The sequence below is a fragment of the Alosa alosa genome, chromosome 4 (genome assembly GCF_017589495.1).
Source record: "Alosa alosa isolate M-15738 ecotype Scorff River chromosome 4, AALO_Geno_1.1, whole genome shotgun sequence".
NCBI lineage: Eukaryota > Metazoa > Chordata > Actinopteri > Clupeiformes > Clupeidae > Alosa > Alosa alosa.
The window spans coordinates 3,933,026-3,949,130 of record NC_063192.1 but is presented as its reverse complement, the minus strand read 5'-3'; the positions used below and the strand labels follow the sequence as shown (position 1 = coordinate 3,949,130).

At 40.1% G+C, this 16,105-nt stretch overlaps 1 protein-coding gene across 1 annotated transcript in view; it reads right to left on the bottom strand.

Annotated features, from left to right (window-relative positions):
* LOC125292965 (forkhead-associated domain-containing protein 1-like) overlaps positions 1–2,958 on the bottom strand; it is a 47,628-nt gene extending 44,670 nt beyond the window's left edge. Inside the window, exons 1-4 of the mRNA XM_048240564.1 lie at positions 2,590–2,958; positions 1,862–2,068; positions 1,474–1,621; positions 574–668 (exon numbers count right to left, since the gene is read on the bottom strand). Of these exons, the coding sequence (XP_048096521.1) occupies positions 574–668; positions 1,474–1,621; positions 1,862–2,068; positions 2,590–2,685 (546 nt within the window). The 5' untranslated portion in view covers positions 2,686–2,958. The remainder of the gene's footprint in view (positions 1–573; positions 669–1,473; positions 1,622–1,861; positions 2,069–2,589) is intronic.
* Positions 2,959–16,105: the final 13,147 nt, after the last annotated feature.

The window sequence follows — 16,105 nt, the reverse complement described above, 5'->3', positions numbered from 1 at the left end:
AAGTGTACTACACAAAGTAAGCATTTGTTTGCACAACTTGGAATTCCTATCCCAGATTAGTCTGTAATTTCAAGGCAATCGGTTTGCATGTTTTACAGGTTAAGTAAGGTTAACTAACTAACTAACTTTACAGTGTAGCAAAACTTAAGCAATTCAAGTATAGTTTACTCGATTTAAATGATCATGTTCACTTAAATTACTCCTTTTAGCCAAGTTATCAAAAAGCAAAATCAACATAATCAACAAAAGACAAAAACTGAGTTATACTAACTAAACATTTTAAGTAAGAATAGCTATTCAATTTTACAATCCAAAGTAACTTTCCCAAAACTGAATGCATGTGAGATTCAACACATTCTTCCTGTTGTTTGACTGTGGAATTGCATTGAATTGCCATGAATTTAATTCCACTTCCTGTCATTCCAATTCAAATTCAACTTCCTGTGGGGCGGAGCCAATTCAATTCAAATTCCAATTTGTGAATTAAATGGAGATCCATTCTAAAATTCGGAATTTTGCACAAGCCTGGTGTGTGTGTGTGTGTGTGTGTGTGTGTGAGTAAGTCTTCCTTACCTTCTCTTGCAGGAGATGCTGCAAGGACTGCAGGCTCTGTGACACCATTGGACTTCTGGCTGAACTTTTACTTCCTGTGTTGCCAGGCCAACTTCCTGTGAGGTAGAGCACAGTGCACTGTCAGTGTTTACCTACAAATGGCCATGAGTCAGGTGGGGTATACTACAAATCTCTATTAGTGGGTTAGCGAGGTATGTTGCGCTCAAAGCCAGGGTATGCTGTGACACGAAAGTGGATCTGTTTTAGTGTCGCTATATCACCATGGTATCTTATGCTGTCAACCAAACCTGGTTGAGAGGAGGTTATGTGCTAAATTATAGCTCAAATCGTGTAATCTACCGCCCACTGACCAATCAATTGTCTTAAAAACAAAGTTCTCTCACATGTAGGATTCTGTCATATATCTTACAGGTGGAGCTCCGCCTCTACTAACATTTTGGATCTCAAATGCGCTTTAATAGGGCTGTGCGTGCAAATATCCCACTATGGACGTGCATACCATACAACAACTGATGACAATTGATTTATTTGATGTTATAGGTTAGACACAAAAAATTACCGCAGTGTAGATTAAGCTATCGCTCATGAATGCGGAAGTAACTGTTTTTAAATAGAGGTGGTCTTGTGTGTCTCCACGTTTCACGATTGGCCAATGTCATCCCAACACCGAGAACGTGCACAGATCTGAGCTGAAAGCCTAGTTTGACAAATATATCACATAACTGCTATCGTAGAACACTTAACGTATACCCCTGAGTCAAGGCTTTGTCAAGCCTCGATATGTCTACATAACCTAGATATGTCTAACATGCTTTGTAGTATACCCCAAGGGTGTGCTTACCTGCCTATGAGAAGGCGGGGTTAGGGTGTTTACCTGGCCTATGAGAGGGCGGGGTTAGGGTGTGGCTCTGCCCGGGGCGTCTGGTTCCTGCGCTGGCCGGGCGCGTGCGAGGGGCAGGGCTCCGTGTGGGGGGTGGGGTGTGAGGGGCGGTCCTTCCCAAACCCAGGCAGGGGGCACTGCGCTCTGATCTCTGCCCAGCAGGGGGAGCTACACTCACACGCACACACACACACACACACACACAGACAGACACAGCACACACACAGCACACACACAGACACGCATACAGACACACATACAGCACACACACATATGAACACAACTGGTAACATGGCCCTCTACCTCCACAACAATCCACTTTGTGTGTGTGTGTGTGTGTGTGTGCGTGCGTGCGTGCGTGCGTGCGTGCGTGTGTGCGGCGCATGACAGGATATCAATGCTAAGTACCGGGACGCTGCTGTCCACCGTCAGATCATAGGCGGAGCCTCCATAGCCAAAGTGCAGCTGGTCTCCTGGCGACAGTCTGACACTGGCGTTATGGATACGGCATCCGTTCACGTACGTGCCGTGGGAAGAGTCGAGGTCGGTGAGGACGTGGCAATGCTCCGCCTCACACCACTCAATCAGGGCATGGCTCTCCTCCACTCCTGCATTCTGGCAAAGGAAAACAGAATTATAACCAGCCAATCAGATACAAGAGCAGCAGCCTATCTCAGCTCACCATTATTCTGACCAATCAAAACCTGCATCACTTCCTTATTGAGCCAGGAGCAAGATCGTTGTCAGGAGATAAACTTATTAAATAAAGTAAATTAGGCCTACTAATGGACCATCAAAATCATGATCTTATAATACCAGCCAACCAGAGACACATCATCGCAGGAGATCATATCAATCAATCAAAGCCGATCAACCAATCAATAGGAATCACAGTGAGGCTTCCGCAGTAGGCTAGGCCTACAGTGGAATGGCACGACTCCCGCTGGACACATGCTCAGTTACTGCCAGTGCTGGGTTCAAGCTTTTAATTGGAGAAGTTAAATGGGTGCTTTTCCAGTAGCCTGCGCTGGAGCAGCATTCATTAATTCAATTATATTTCCTATCCCTAAATTACACTGTTACCAAACTGTGGTAGACCTAATCTTGTTGTAGAATGTGTAGTGGGCGGGTGTTACCCGTAAACAGAGATCGTTGTCCTGATGCCTCCCGACCCTTGTCGTTTTGGGTTGGAGTTTGAAGACCCAACCCTGGGTGTTCAGGTATGCCTTCATCCTCGGATAAAACCCGCGGGAGATTCCCCTACTCAGTCAAGCTCTCAGACTGACCGCAGGCGCGAGAGAACACTCCGAACACATACAACCACTGGGCACGGCTAAAACCTAGTTCCATACAACGAAGCTGCCAAACTTGCAGCCAATGTTTTCCAAACAATAGAGAAATGCTTAGTTCAAAATAGAAAATAAATTCAACAGCTAAACGACATGTTTAAATATCAATGTTAAACAACAGAAACAAGAAGATATAAAGCTGAATACTCACTACAAACAAACCATCCAGTCTTGGAAAGGATTGTATATAAGCGCCATGGTAACCTAAGGCGAAACTCCGCCTTCGGTCACGTTTAAGCAGAAAGTAGCCTAGTCTGGAACTGAGCCAGGACGAGCCAGTTCCCCTGTATAAATGGTAGCCTGGCTTTTAAACTGCGTTTAGACCATGGACCCTAATTAGGCTACTGCAGTTAAATGTTCAGACATGCTCGTCGCCTTTTTCTTGTCTCATCAAACAATTAAATAGTTAAATTTGTTACGCTACGATGCAATAGCTCACTTAAAATCAATGTATTAAAACTGAAATTGTATAGGCTATTCATATAATAGCCTAGCGTTGTTATTGTAAAATGCTTAATATCAATATTGTTTAAAGTGTTTTTGTACTCTAGGTCTACCCTACCTGTGAATATTTTGTGTAGGCCCTAATATATGAAATGTATGTAAATTACTGTTGCAACACTGGAATTTCCCTCTGGGTATTTTAAAGTAATTATAGGCTATCTATCTATCTATCATTCTATCTATCTATCTATCTATCTATCTATTACATATTGTCCCTGGAGCAATTTGGGGTTAAGAGCCTTGGTCAAGAGCACAACTTGCTGACTATATGCTAGCCCAACTCCTTAACCACTACACACTGCCCCAGATCTATTACAGTTTTGAGAAAAGGGTAGACGGTTTCAAAAAATGTGTTTTAGCAATTGTGAAAAACAGTATACCGGAAAAGACAGACACTTCTACTCTGGAAATCCAGAGTTCTCGCGAGAACACAATTTGAATGTGCTCAGCAAGTTACTCTGGCAACTAATGATGCTCGTTACCTCTGCCCATGAAACCGAGCTACAATCGTCGAAGTCTGGAATCAGTTAGTAAACATTGGTCGTACTGTTATCCAATTGCGTCGAAGTCCAGAATCAGTCAGTAAAAATTGGTCGTAGTGTGATCTTTTGAAATGCATGCCTGTGCAGCCCCTCGAGTTGGGCCATTTTCATTACTTGTGGCCAGAGCCTTAATCTTTCTAGATTTCCGGGTCTGGATTTCCAGGCTAAGACATTTTCAGTACTGTAAATGAGAAGTACAGTACATTGCAGTCTACAGCCTACAATGTACTCTGAATGCCTCACTGATATTTTTATGCACCATTGAATTACTCTTTCAAATCAACAGCAACACACTGATGTGTTTTACAGTTTTTAATTTGTTAATATAAAACACTGCAGTCTTTCAAATCAACAGCGACACACTAATGTGTTTATATAAAACACTGCAGTCTTTCAAATCAACAGCGACACACTAATGTGTTTATATAAAACACTGCAGTCTTCAAATCAACAGCGACACACTAATGTGTTTATATAAAACACTGCAGTCTTCAAATCAACAGCGACACACTAATGTGTTTATATAAAACACTGCAGTCTTCAAATCAACAGCGACACACTAATGTGTTTATATAAAACACTGCAGTCTTCAAATCAACAGCGACACACTAATGTGTTTATATAAAACACTGCAGTCTTCAAATCAACAGCGACACACTAATGTGTTTATATAAAACACTGCAGTCTTCAAATCAACAGCAACACACTGATGTGTTTTACAGTTTTTAATTTGTTAATATAAAACACTGCAGTCTTTTCAAATCAACAGCACACTAATGTTTATATAAAACACTGCAGTCTTTTTAATTTGTTAATATAAAACACTGCAGTCTTTCAAATCAACAGCGACACACTAATGTGTTTATATAAAACACTGCAGTCTTTCAAATCAACAGCGACACACTAATGTGTTTATATAAAACACTGCAGTCTTTCAAATCAACAGCAACACACTCGTTTCTCCGTCGTTATCGGGAGACTCGGCCCTGGACTTAAAAACTGTCATCTGAGTACAACAATACTTCTTTGCCTTTTTACAGAAATAAAGAAAAATAGAATCACGTATCAATACAATACTGTAAGTGAATGTACTCTAAACAAATAAATAATGTAGCAATGAAACTAAAAAAAAAAAAACAATTACTGGAGAAATTGCTATTGAAAAAAAGAAACTTCTGCCTTCTATTCAGATCTGGCCACAAGTTCTCGTCGACATCGCAGGTGATGACTTCTCGGGGTAGGCAACGGGGAAAATATCACCTTGTGTGCCATATATGCACCCTTACACTTACCCCACCTCAATGTCTCTGCATGCCCCTTCCATTGCTTGCAAAAGAGGCATGCAGGTATGTGGTTGGTGGTCATACTGTATACTTTTCATTGGCCCACTGAAAATAATTATTTGATAGGATTTAGAAAAGGGTAGTAAAGGGGCAAATACAGAACTGTACACGGGTATTCAATGTAAAAGTACACACTTGAACAGGTATACAATAATTTACCTGAAGTCTAGTTGCAGTGCTAAGTGTCAGACTGATTGGTGTTCAGTTTTGTCTGTGTTGTTTTCAGGTGGGTTCAGGTGTGTGGGTTTTACCAATTGCAGATGTGCTTGCATTGTGAATAAGTGTTTTGACTGTTTTCTCAATGATAACATATTCACTTTTGAACAAAGTGTCTAATGTAAGAGATTGTGTGTGTTTTGCAATAAGTGTGTTGCAGAATTGCAAACAAAGTGCAAAGCAGAACATGTATATGCTATGCTAGGTTACACAGTGTATATGCTAGATGTTTAGGTATTGAGGCTTTGGTCTAAGCATTTGTTTTTAGTGTGTAAGCAATGGGCAAAACCTGTACCGTATGACATTTGTGCTTTATTTGTGTTTACTTCTTGTCACTTGTGGTTACCATTATGCATCACAATGCAAAATGTCTTTTATTGCATGAGAATGTGTTTAGTTTTGCAAAAAGAGTCTATGAGATCTGAAAATTGTGTTTTATATGTGAAAATTGTTTCACCAAATAAAAGCTTGTTAACCAGCTTGTTTGACCACCCTATGATGGTTAACCTACTAGACTAACAAAACAAAAAAAAGGTGATCGATTCAGAAGAAGGCAACTGAGAATTTGGTTCAGAGAATTCCCAGAGTTTAGTGTTTGTACAAAAATAGAGCATCACAGTCCCGCCCCTCCTCCGAGAGAGTTTAGTTTCCGGAAGTAAATTTCCCATTCATTTCTCCCATTGACGTTTTGGAAAAATCCGTATCTAAAGAGTTTTAGAACATGTCTGAGGCTAATCAGCTACGGCGTAACTCATAAGCATACAACATATCATTTCGAGTGAAAAAACGAAGAGAAAGTCCAAAAAAAGTCAAAGGTACAAGACTGTGTACATATTAGGGGTTTGCACGGCGTGTCATCAGATTTGGACGTTGCCATATTGGAGATCCTCGCCTCATTAGAAAGCATTAGGCACTGAAGTAAATCCCTAACATAGTCAAGGAAAATGGTTAGTTATTGCCGTGTTTTAGGTTGTATCAATAGGTCAGATTGAGAAAAACATCTGGTGTAGGTATCGACTTCCAAAAGTTATTAAAAAACCAGGGAGAAAGGAGAATAATGCCAGAAGTTATCAGAGGAAGGGGGGCGCTTGTGGTTGAACTTGGTACTTCGTCTCCCCAGACCCGGCGGCAGACACAAATTCACGGACGGGCATTACACCTTTCCAGGGGGGGCACTGAAACTTAAATTGATCATGGTAGTTTAAGCTTACACTTGACAAAACATTCCAATATGAAAATGTAGATGCAATTGTTGTAAAATGGTGCAGCTCCTTTAAAGAGAGCCCCTGTCGCAGGGATGGAGAGAGAAAGCGAGAGGGATATGTGTGTTAGAACTGAGATGCGTGTGGAAAAAGTAGGCGTGCTGTTGAGACTGGAGCTAGTCATATTCAAAATAATGCAAAAATAAATCCGCAGATAAAACCAAAATCCTCGTTCATTTGCTAACCACTTTCAGATAGAGTGTTAGGGAGTTAGCCCGAAGTTACGGATAACCCGGCCCTGGAGATGGTAAGCTCCTGTTCTCCGACTAGGTCAGAAGAAAAAAAAACTGTAAAGGTTAACGCTATCAAACAAACCCAGAAACTACTAGGCCTACTTCTACTAACTACGATATGAGATATAGCCTACCTGCGAGCCGATAAGCTGTATTTGTCATCGGATGACAGGGGTTAGTGCAGAAGTGAAGTAGACTGCCCGCGTAACCTCCTCTCCATTTAGGTGATGGGCTTACCTAATGTTCCTGATTGATTAGCTACGGAATAATACAGATTTTACCAGTTTTATTTGCTACTTGCTAGATTGACAAACGTATAGGCTAGGCCTACATTTAATAAGTGTTCAAAATCAATCTATGGGATTGGGGTTGGTTGGAGCAGCCAAGCTCGTTCAGGGCGGGCACGGATGACTTCCAGGACGGGCCTGGCCCCCCAAAGCCCCCCCATGCCGCCGGGACTGCGTCTCCCTCACCCAACTCATATGGATCTGCGCTGCCAATAAACTGTAATTTCTCGAAACATCGCACATTTTCTTGTGGTCCAAGTCCTGCCCTATATGCCTTTGCATCTTAGACACATTTTGATGAGCTTTTCTGTTGTTTAGACACGGCTACAATCACGTAAGATATCCAAAGTGCATAATACTCCTCCATTGTACTTCATTCACCGAGTATCGCCAATATGGCCGTGCATGCTGGGTTACCACATAGACAGTAAAAGAAATGGACGAACAGACTCCGTCGTTCTCAATAGAGTGTCCCAGTGACGCCACTTCCATTTGCCTCCATGGGACCTATCTTTCAAAAAATTTTGAACGCCAGTCTATGGCGAAAAAGAAATTATTTTCTGGTCCCGGTTGACTTGTGCCTTGAATTACCCATATGATGTTTGTCAATTTTAAAGACAAATTTTCATGTAAAGACATTTGCAGTTTGTTTCGTAACTATTGAATTACAACATTGTGAAAGATCGTAATTCCCACGACTACAAAACCATCAGTCGCGCTAGTGACGTTAGCTCATACACAGCCACACTAGATTGTACAAGCATACCAGCAACAGGTCTTAATTGGGCTTTCCTTGCCGATGAAAATACCATGAGTCAGAGGATTTAACACATCAGGTAAGTTGTATTCGTCCATAGACTGTACATTAGATACTGTTAAGTGATATTGCAGGCAGCAAGATGCAACCGTTAACTAGCATAACAGCTAATCATATCGTTAATTACGTTGGTGGCGCATACATCGTTCGAGGCGAGAGATGTAGTCCACTGCGGATTCGCACAAAACCAACATAACTTTTTGAAGTCTATCGAACAACAGTACTTTCTTGGCGTGAAAAATTATCTTTTAAATTCACACACATCATATGTGAAATTCGTGGCACAATTCAAACTGGACCAAAAAATAATTGTTATCTCTCCATTAACTCCCGTTCATATTTTTTTGAAAGATGGGTCCCTTGTAGCGGAAGTAAAACGGAAGTCACTAGGACACTCTATGGGAGGGCACTGAGTCATTTTTCAGTTGGTCCCCCCAGTACTGCGCAGACTCACACTTAACTGAATCTTGTAACTCATATAATAGATATACAGAAATTCTTCTCACACTTCCTTCGCCTTCAAAGTCATCAAAGTTAAACATTTATTTATGTTTTATTATTAATATCATCCTCACAAGTGATATCAAGTCGTGTTAATGTTGAAACTACCACACATGATCATCTTCAAAAACAATCATGGTAAAACAAAACAAACCTACGGTCAATCCATCGAAAACCTCTGAAATGATTATCGTTATACTACCTAACAGTAAAACTACTGTTTTTCATTAGGTTTACTTGCCTCTATGCTTTACCTTAACATACAATGCTATTGTAGGCTACATTGCTTTGTTCACGAGTTTCCGTGCTGGCTGGACTACGCTTCTTATCCAAACAATACAGTTATCTCCCTTCAATGCGTTAGCTTCCCTTCAACCGGACATGCTAAACATTCTTCTTACGGGAACCTAACGTTACGCATTTGAGGTAGTCGAGTCTTGTTTAAGCCTTTTATTGTTTATGTAGATAACACAGAAGCTAAAATATCGGCACATGATATATGTTATATGAAGTTATGGGAGTTCAAAAAAATCCTAAATGAATGGGCGTTCTATGGGGAGAGTATCGTAACGTTAGCAGTGTGCATTGCTTCATATTGTCAGAGAATGTCTAATAAGGGGAGAACTGCCACTCTCGGAAAACTTCCGGTTTCTGAACTGGTTGCAGTTCCTTCTGTGGTTCCACATGAGGGCTTCGTCCACGAAAGTGCAGAATGCATGGAGGTCTATGGAGCTGTACCCCTCAAAATCCACTTTTCTCGGGATATAATTTTTTTTCATGTAATTTGAATATTGTATTCGAAAGGGGAGGCAAAGAAAATACACTTGGTTGAGTATTATATTTTTTAAAGTCACTTAATTGTTCTAAAAAGCCTTTCAAACGTGTCAATGACGTCACTCATTAGCACAATGCTAGCGTGTTATGGGCAACAACGACCCAAATTGTAAGAAATCAAAAGGACATAGGTACTCGTTCATTCAACTTTTGACCTATAACCCATGTTGAAGTTATACAAACTACAATCAAATCTGAGATTTGTCAACGATAATCAGGTGAAAGAGACAAATTTAGCCGTCTAGCTCCATTGACTCCCATTCATTCTGCACTCATGGCGATCGCCCCCACTGGAAATCTGGTGGAACTGCAACCAAAATTCGGTACAATGGGACTTAATACGGAGTGGCCAGGCTCTCCGTAGACAGGCTCTGATATTGTGCAGCGCTTCATATCTGACTGCCATCCTGATGCATGGACCGGTGCATGGTCTGCTCTTGGACCACCATATTCAGTTTATTAACTTGCTGTGAATTATTACACAAAATGTTCATTAAATGTACGAAGAAGTATTTCTAGGTTAATGATTGATGATATGGCTCGTACAGTATGAAGGCTACAGTAGCCTAGCTAATGTTAACTAGCATTACCAACCTCCCTGCAAAACTCACCACACAACTTCGTAGGTTTGATAGGTCTTGTCCCTCATGCTGGCCCTTACAATCCCACAAGCTGACCCTCGATACACAACAGTCAATAATGTGACCCGATTTAAAGTGGTTTTCACCCCTTTGGACACTCTTGATTTCGTCTTTGAAACAGTGAAATATTCACGGGGGAATGGACGGTTTGCTAACCATTACCATCGACTAAGTTGATGTTTCATATAAACAACAATTCATATTCATAGAAACAACAAGGTCACTAAAACATAATATATTTCATACCTGTGTTGCAGCATGTAGGCTAATGTTAGCAGCATTATAATGACATTCTAATGTCTGAAAGGCTAATGATTAGCCTATCGGCTACCTGAAAAGTTAAGTGTTCAAACTAGCATTTCCAGTGTTCTATTTGATGGTGTATTGGCCCTGATATATAAACCACAATCCTTGTTGATACAAGTACCAATGTTCGTCTAGAAAGTTTTTATTTACATTAAGAATTTCGCCATAGGCAGTAAAAGACTCCGCCATCTTTGTCAATAATTTTCGCTGATAAAGTTTCAAACTATGACCTTAAAGGTCTCATCTCATCGTTTTTTTTATTAATTTTGCTGTGGTCTCTAGTATTAATGAATGCCCTGTGAGCTGGTTTTGGTGAAAAAAAATGCTCTCCTGCGTCTATTTCATGCTGTTCTAGTTTCGTGGGGAAGGTGGGAGGGGAGGAACGACAGGATTTGCCTCTTGCTCATGAATATTCATGACATGTTAATGACCTCGCCTCTGATTGGCTAACAGTACTGTGACGCTCCCTCCAGTGCGTCCTCATCCGATTCTGCCTGTGCTATGCTCCATATTCAACTTTACTGTGTTAAAACCTGGCTAAAACTCCAGTCAAAACTGTTGCACAAAATGTCTTCGGAGATACAACTTCATGTGTTTGATCTTAGTATCCGAGTAGGAAGAAGAACCGCTTCCTGATCGTTTGTCGGTGAACGTTGGTTTAAAATAGAATGGTAACAATTGCATGTCAGCTTAAAATTTCTCCTAGGTAAACGTTTGTGGCAATCGTCATCTTGCATTCAAGTAATAAACAGTTAAAATAAAGACCTATTTCTTTACACAGTCAAAAGTCTTTGCAATCTTCCTCGTAGATATTTTACTTCACAACACAGGTTATAAGCACCCTAAATACAGTTCAGCCACTGACCTAGCCTGCTAATTGTATGCTATCGGAATAGATAGTTATGGTTTGAATTCCATGATACTATAATTGTAAGACCACTTGGTCATAGCCCAATATATATATAGATCTAAATGCAAACACACTTACCTACTCCTAGCTATATTTCGCTGGAATGCCACCAGAATGCCAACAGAAGCAGAGAATGTCGTGTGCTGCAAGACTTCTCAGGTAATGACAACTATGGCTTTGATAGCCTACATTGGCAGAGGTTAGCCTACTCAAGTTGTTTTCTGTCACGTATGACCCTATAGGAATCTTATAGTATAAGACTACTATAGAAAAACTATAGCAGTTATAGGATATTATAGAGTTATTAGTAGTGCTTTTACAGTATGTCCCAAAATACATATTCCTATAAGATTACTATAATATGTTGTCCCAAACTACTATAAGATTCCTATACTACTTTTTCGTAAGGGGATTGCTCATGTGGTTAGAAAAATGGGCAACACCAGTAGCCTACCCCTGTTGTCTGTATGACCCTGTACCCAGGATTACCAGTCTGCCTTAACATAATGTACTCCCTTCAAAATGCACTAAACATTCGACTATGACGACTATGGCCCCCTGTGAGACAGAAAATATGAAAGGTAAGATAAACCTTTAGCCTAAAAGGGACAAAAACTGATGCAACTCCTAAAACTAATATACAAAACAGGTCCATTTTCAATAAATAGCTTTATTATATTTACATACAGCAGTGGTACTCAAAGTGTGGTCCGCAAGCTCTCTCAAGTGTTCCACAAGTAGATGTGGTAAAATATAATAGATGAATTGTTTGCAATATTGACCCAACTTGTATGTAAATCCAAACAGTTCTGCAACACTGATGTAACCTACAGTATGCCAGTTTAAATCATATGAATCCTCTGACACCATAAGCAAGGTGCAAAGACAATAAGCAAGGTGGTTCAGTGAGAAGGACTATTGTGTAATATACTGTTGAAGTAGGTCTACTGTTTTTTTTTTTGCTAGGTGGTCCGTGATTTTTTTTGTTGTTTAAATTATTATTATTTAAGTGGTCCTTGGTCTGAAAAAGTTTGAGAAACACTGACAAATAGTAATATTGCAGTCTATTAAAATAATGCAAACACAAAACAAGAACATCCAAACTATGCACAGAATTAACGATGTCCTCTTTTTGCCAGACGATGCAGACATCTGGCCTACAGATCCTTTGTAAGATGGTGCTGGGATTATTTAGGGAAAAAGGTTGGAGTTGTTGTTTCAGCTTGTGTTGTCCTGGGTATCCGAAGGGACAACACACAAAACACATTCGTTGGCTGTGATGATTCTATTACATTGCTCATTGATTGCGCTGGGCCATAGGTGGAGCCATCAGGTGTTATTGTGGAGATGTCACTTTCATCCTCCTCCTCCTCTTGATCAACCCGAGGTCTTCTAGCTGGCTTTGGATGAACAGGCTTGATGGGAGTAGAGGTAGCAGGCCCCCATGCCCATGGTGTATCCGAAGTGCTTGTATCAATACTCATACTTTTCATGAAGTATTCTGTTTGGGTACCTAAAGTAAATAAATGTGTATTACTGTCAAGTTACAAGATACTAATAGTACACAGGACATTCACTATCTCACACAAAACTGTACTGGCACAATGGAAACAAAAATATTTTAGTGACTGTGGTAAGGTGTATGATGTACTAAGTAGCACACCCACAAGAAGACATTCAGTAATATCAATTATATCTGTTATGCAATTCATGGGTTTCATCAGGTCCATTTACACAGGTGTATTAATCAAGCACCATGCCGTCTGCATTCATAATCGAGGTACTTGATTTTATACACCTGTGGAAAGTGACCTGATGAAACCCATGAATTGACTTTTCCAACATTGACGAAAGCACATAAGAACCTGTATTAGCCTACTAGAAAAGACTTCTAGAAACTAACTAGCACAACAATAAAAGTTAGATCACAAACCTTTGCTTCTAACGTGATGACCTAATGTTGGCTAGAAAGCTGTGTAGCCCGACATGAGGATGTGCTCTGGAAGACATACAAAACACTAAGTAAACAGCAAGTAATCAAACAAAACATCATTGTAGGCCTACAAAGGCCAATGTAATAATGGCAAGAAGACATAAATTATACTGAAGTGTAAATACCTGGGCTCTAGTGATAGCAACTTAGCCTAATAGTGCACGGGTATTGTGTGTTTGATTTTCCCTGTTTAGACTAGAACAATACCCGTCCTTAGTTGAGCATAAGATATTGTTGCCAATCTTATTATTTGTGGTTTAACAAGATTATAGGTTCAACAAGCTAAATCTCTGGGTAGTGTGGTCATGCAGGTTCTTCTGAGTGTAGCTACACCAGGCACGTAACTGAAGCATTCCATTCGCGTTGGGTCTTCTGCAACAATTAGCTTCCAATAGGCCTAATCAATGGAAGTAGCTACACCTGGCGCATGGCCTGTAGGCTACGTTCCAAAAAATAGACCATTCCTCTAATGGATTTTACCAGAGCCCTTCCTATTAAACATTCTCTGAATTTACACGTCGCGAACAGAACACTTCAGTTACATGCCTGGTGTATCTTCCTTTAATATAGGCTAGCCTAAGCCTAGCTTGTGCCCTTTTCATGCATGCTAACGTGAAGAATATGAACATGCTATTTTGTTGTTAGGTAGAAAAGTTTGTTTGTACTTACAGCCTGTGAGCTGGTGGTCGATCGTTGTGACCGTACAGGTCCAGGTTTTCAGAACATCGATGCAAAACCACTTTCTAACTGTAGGCAGGCACAGTGAGTGTGGTCAAAATGATTGGAACAGAACTAATGTTGCACTATACTTCGGTGGTGGTGTTCCAACGATAAATTTCAACCATTTCTTCCTCAACTCTTCTTTCTAAGGCAAGACATGCAACATTGATGTGTTATTGCCAATCTCCTGGCCAAAATCTTCCTGTCTTCCTGTGGGCGGTCACAAGCCAAGGTGGGCGAGGCCATGAATAATTGTTTTCCCTGCGGCGTCACAGGGAAGGGCTCTTTCTGATTCGCTTGTTTTTCCGTGTATTTTCTTTCATTGGCTAATGCGGGCAATGGGGGTAGAAGATCATTTTCACGTGCAGCATGCATATTCAACTTGGAGTGAGCTATAGTATTTTGAAAGGAACAAGTATTAAACGGTTTCTCGGTGAATGAGACCTTTAACGGCCTTTCCACCAATCAGGGGAATTCCACCATCACTGTGGGATTGTTCAGGATTGTGGGTAATGAAATACTTATCCAAGACATCGCGAATAAAAGACATTTAGGGACCGTTAGTTATTTATAAACGGGGTCACCGGAGGAAAATAGGGGAGGGTCATGTCGTTTTATTCTTTGTTAAGGGGAGGGTCACCTAACTTTTTTTTGTCTAGGAGGGAGGGTCACCCATCTTTTGTATTAATGAAAACAGCAAAAAATCAAAGTGGCTTGTTTGATTGTTGATTTCTGTCGCCATATAACGTTCTCTTTCGTTCCATAGCCACTGAAACCATCATAGAGACTGAAATAGTTTTCAAATAAATAATAATAGCCTTAAGTAGGCTATACAACTTGTTCTCAAATGGGAAATTCATTTCACTGACTGTAAAATAGAATGGAAAATTATAATAATTTGTCACCATTTCATTAACAATAAATAGGCTATTGAATGGAAGTGCAGGAGGTAGCTTACTTTGTGAAACAAGTAGCCTAATGGCATATTTAAGTCACACACAAACAAGTGGTACAAATAGCAGTCAGTCACTTAAGTAAATTAAATAAACCTGAAAAACGCTTTAAGTATTTTGGCAGGCATATCTGTAGGCCTACTAAGAAGTTAGATGTCATAATGCAAGAATGTGTAGTCAGGTTGATATAATATGAAAATTAGTTGCACTTGAGGAATATTTTGCTTTATTTTGTTGGTGTTCTTTATAATTTATTATGATGTTTGTTTAATTGTTTGATTTCATACTGTTTTTGTGCAGACAAACGTTGCATCAGCCAAATTACACCAAGTGTGATTGGACCAGAAGATTTAGCCATCGATATCAGTCGGATTCCAAAATTAAAAAAAATAAGGAAAAGTCGACTTGTACGTATTTTCAATTCTAAACTGACTTGCTTGTTTTAATAATATGTTTTGTTAAGTCCTTAGACAGTTTATCCTTATGTTAAACTGTTGTTTTTAATCAGAAACCATGGATTCCATCCATGTCTGCTGGGAGCTCACACGGTAGGCCTAATATAATTAATGTCATATCAATTGTTATTGATTTCATCTACTTTCATCTACTTTCATTACTACTGCATGAAAGCCTTAAACATATGTTTAAGGCCATATGTTTAAGTCTTTCATTCAGATTGTAGTAAGTAGTACATTTCAGCACTGAGTTTCAGTTTCAAATATATAATTTTCTTTTAGCTGTACAGGCACCTGCCCCAGCACCTGTTCCAGCTGTACCACTCTCAGGCATTAAGCAGGCCCTAATTATGGGTAGAATGTCATGTTGTTATTTGTCAATTCAGTAAAGTCTGGTTCAAAACATTGAAGCCATGGGTAAAATGTCGTAAAATTTTTTCACAATTGCTAAACCACATGTTTTGAAACCTTCCACCCTTTCTTGAAACTGTAAACACAAACCCCCATTCTCAAACTACATTCACAAACCCTCTGACACTTTTTGCAAAACTAGACAATTGCCTAAAATCAGTTTACCTGGGCTCAAAACCAAACAATGTCTTCAGATCATATAAAGCAGTCAAAATGAAAACACTATTAATCAGTCATTACACACTACATCAGTGGTGGGCAGCCGTGGCCTACTTGTTAGTGCTTCGGACTTGTAATCGGAGGGTTGCCGGTTCGAACCCCGACCAATGGGCATGGCTGAAGTGCCCTTGAGCAAGGCACCTAACCCCTCACTGC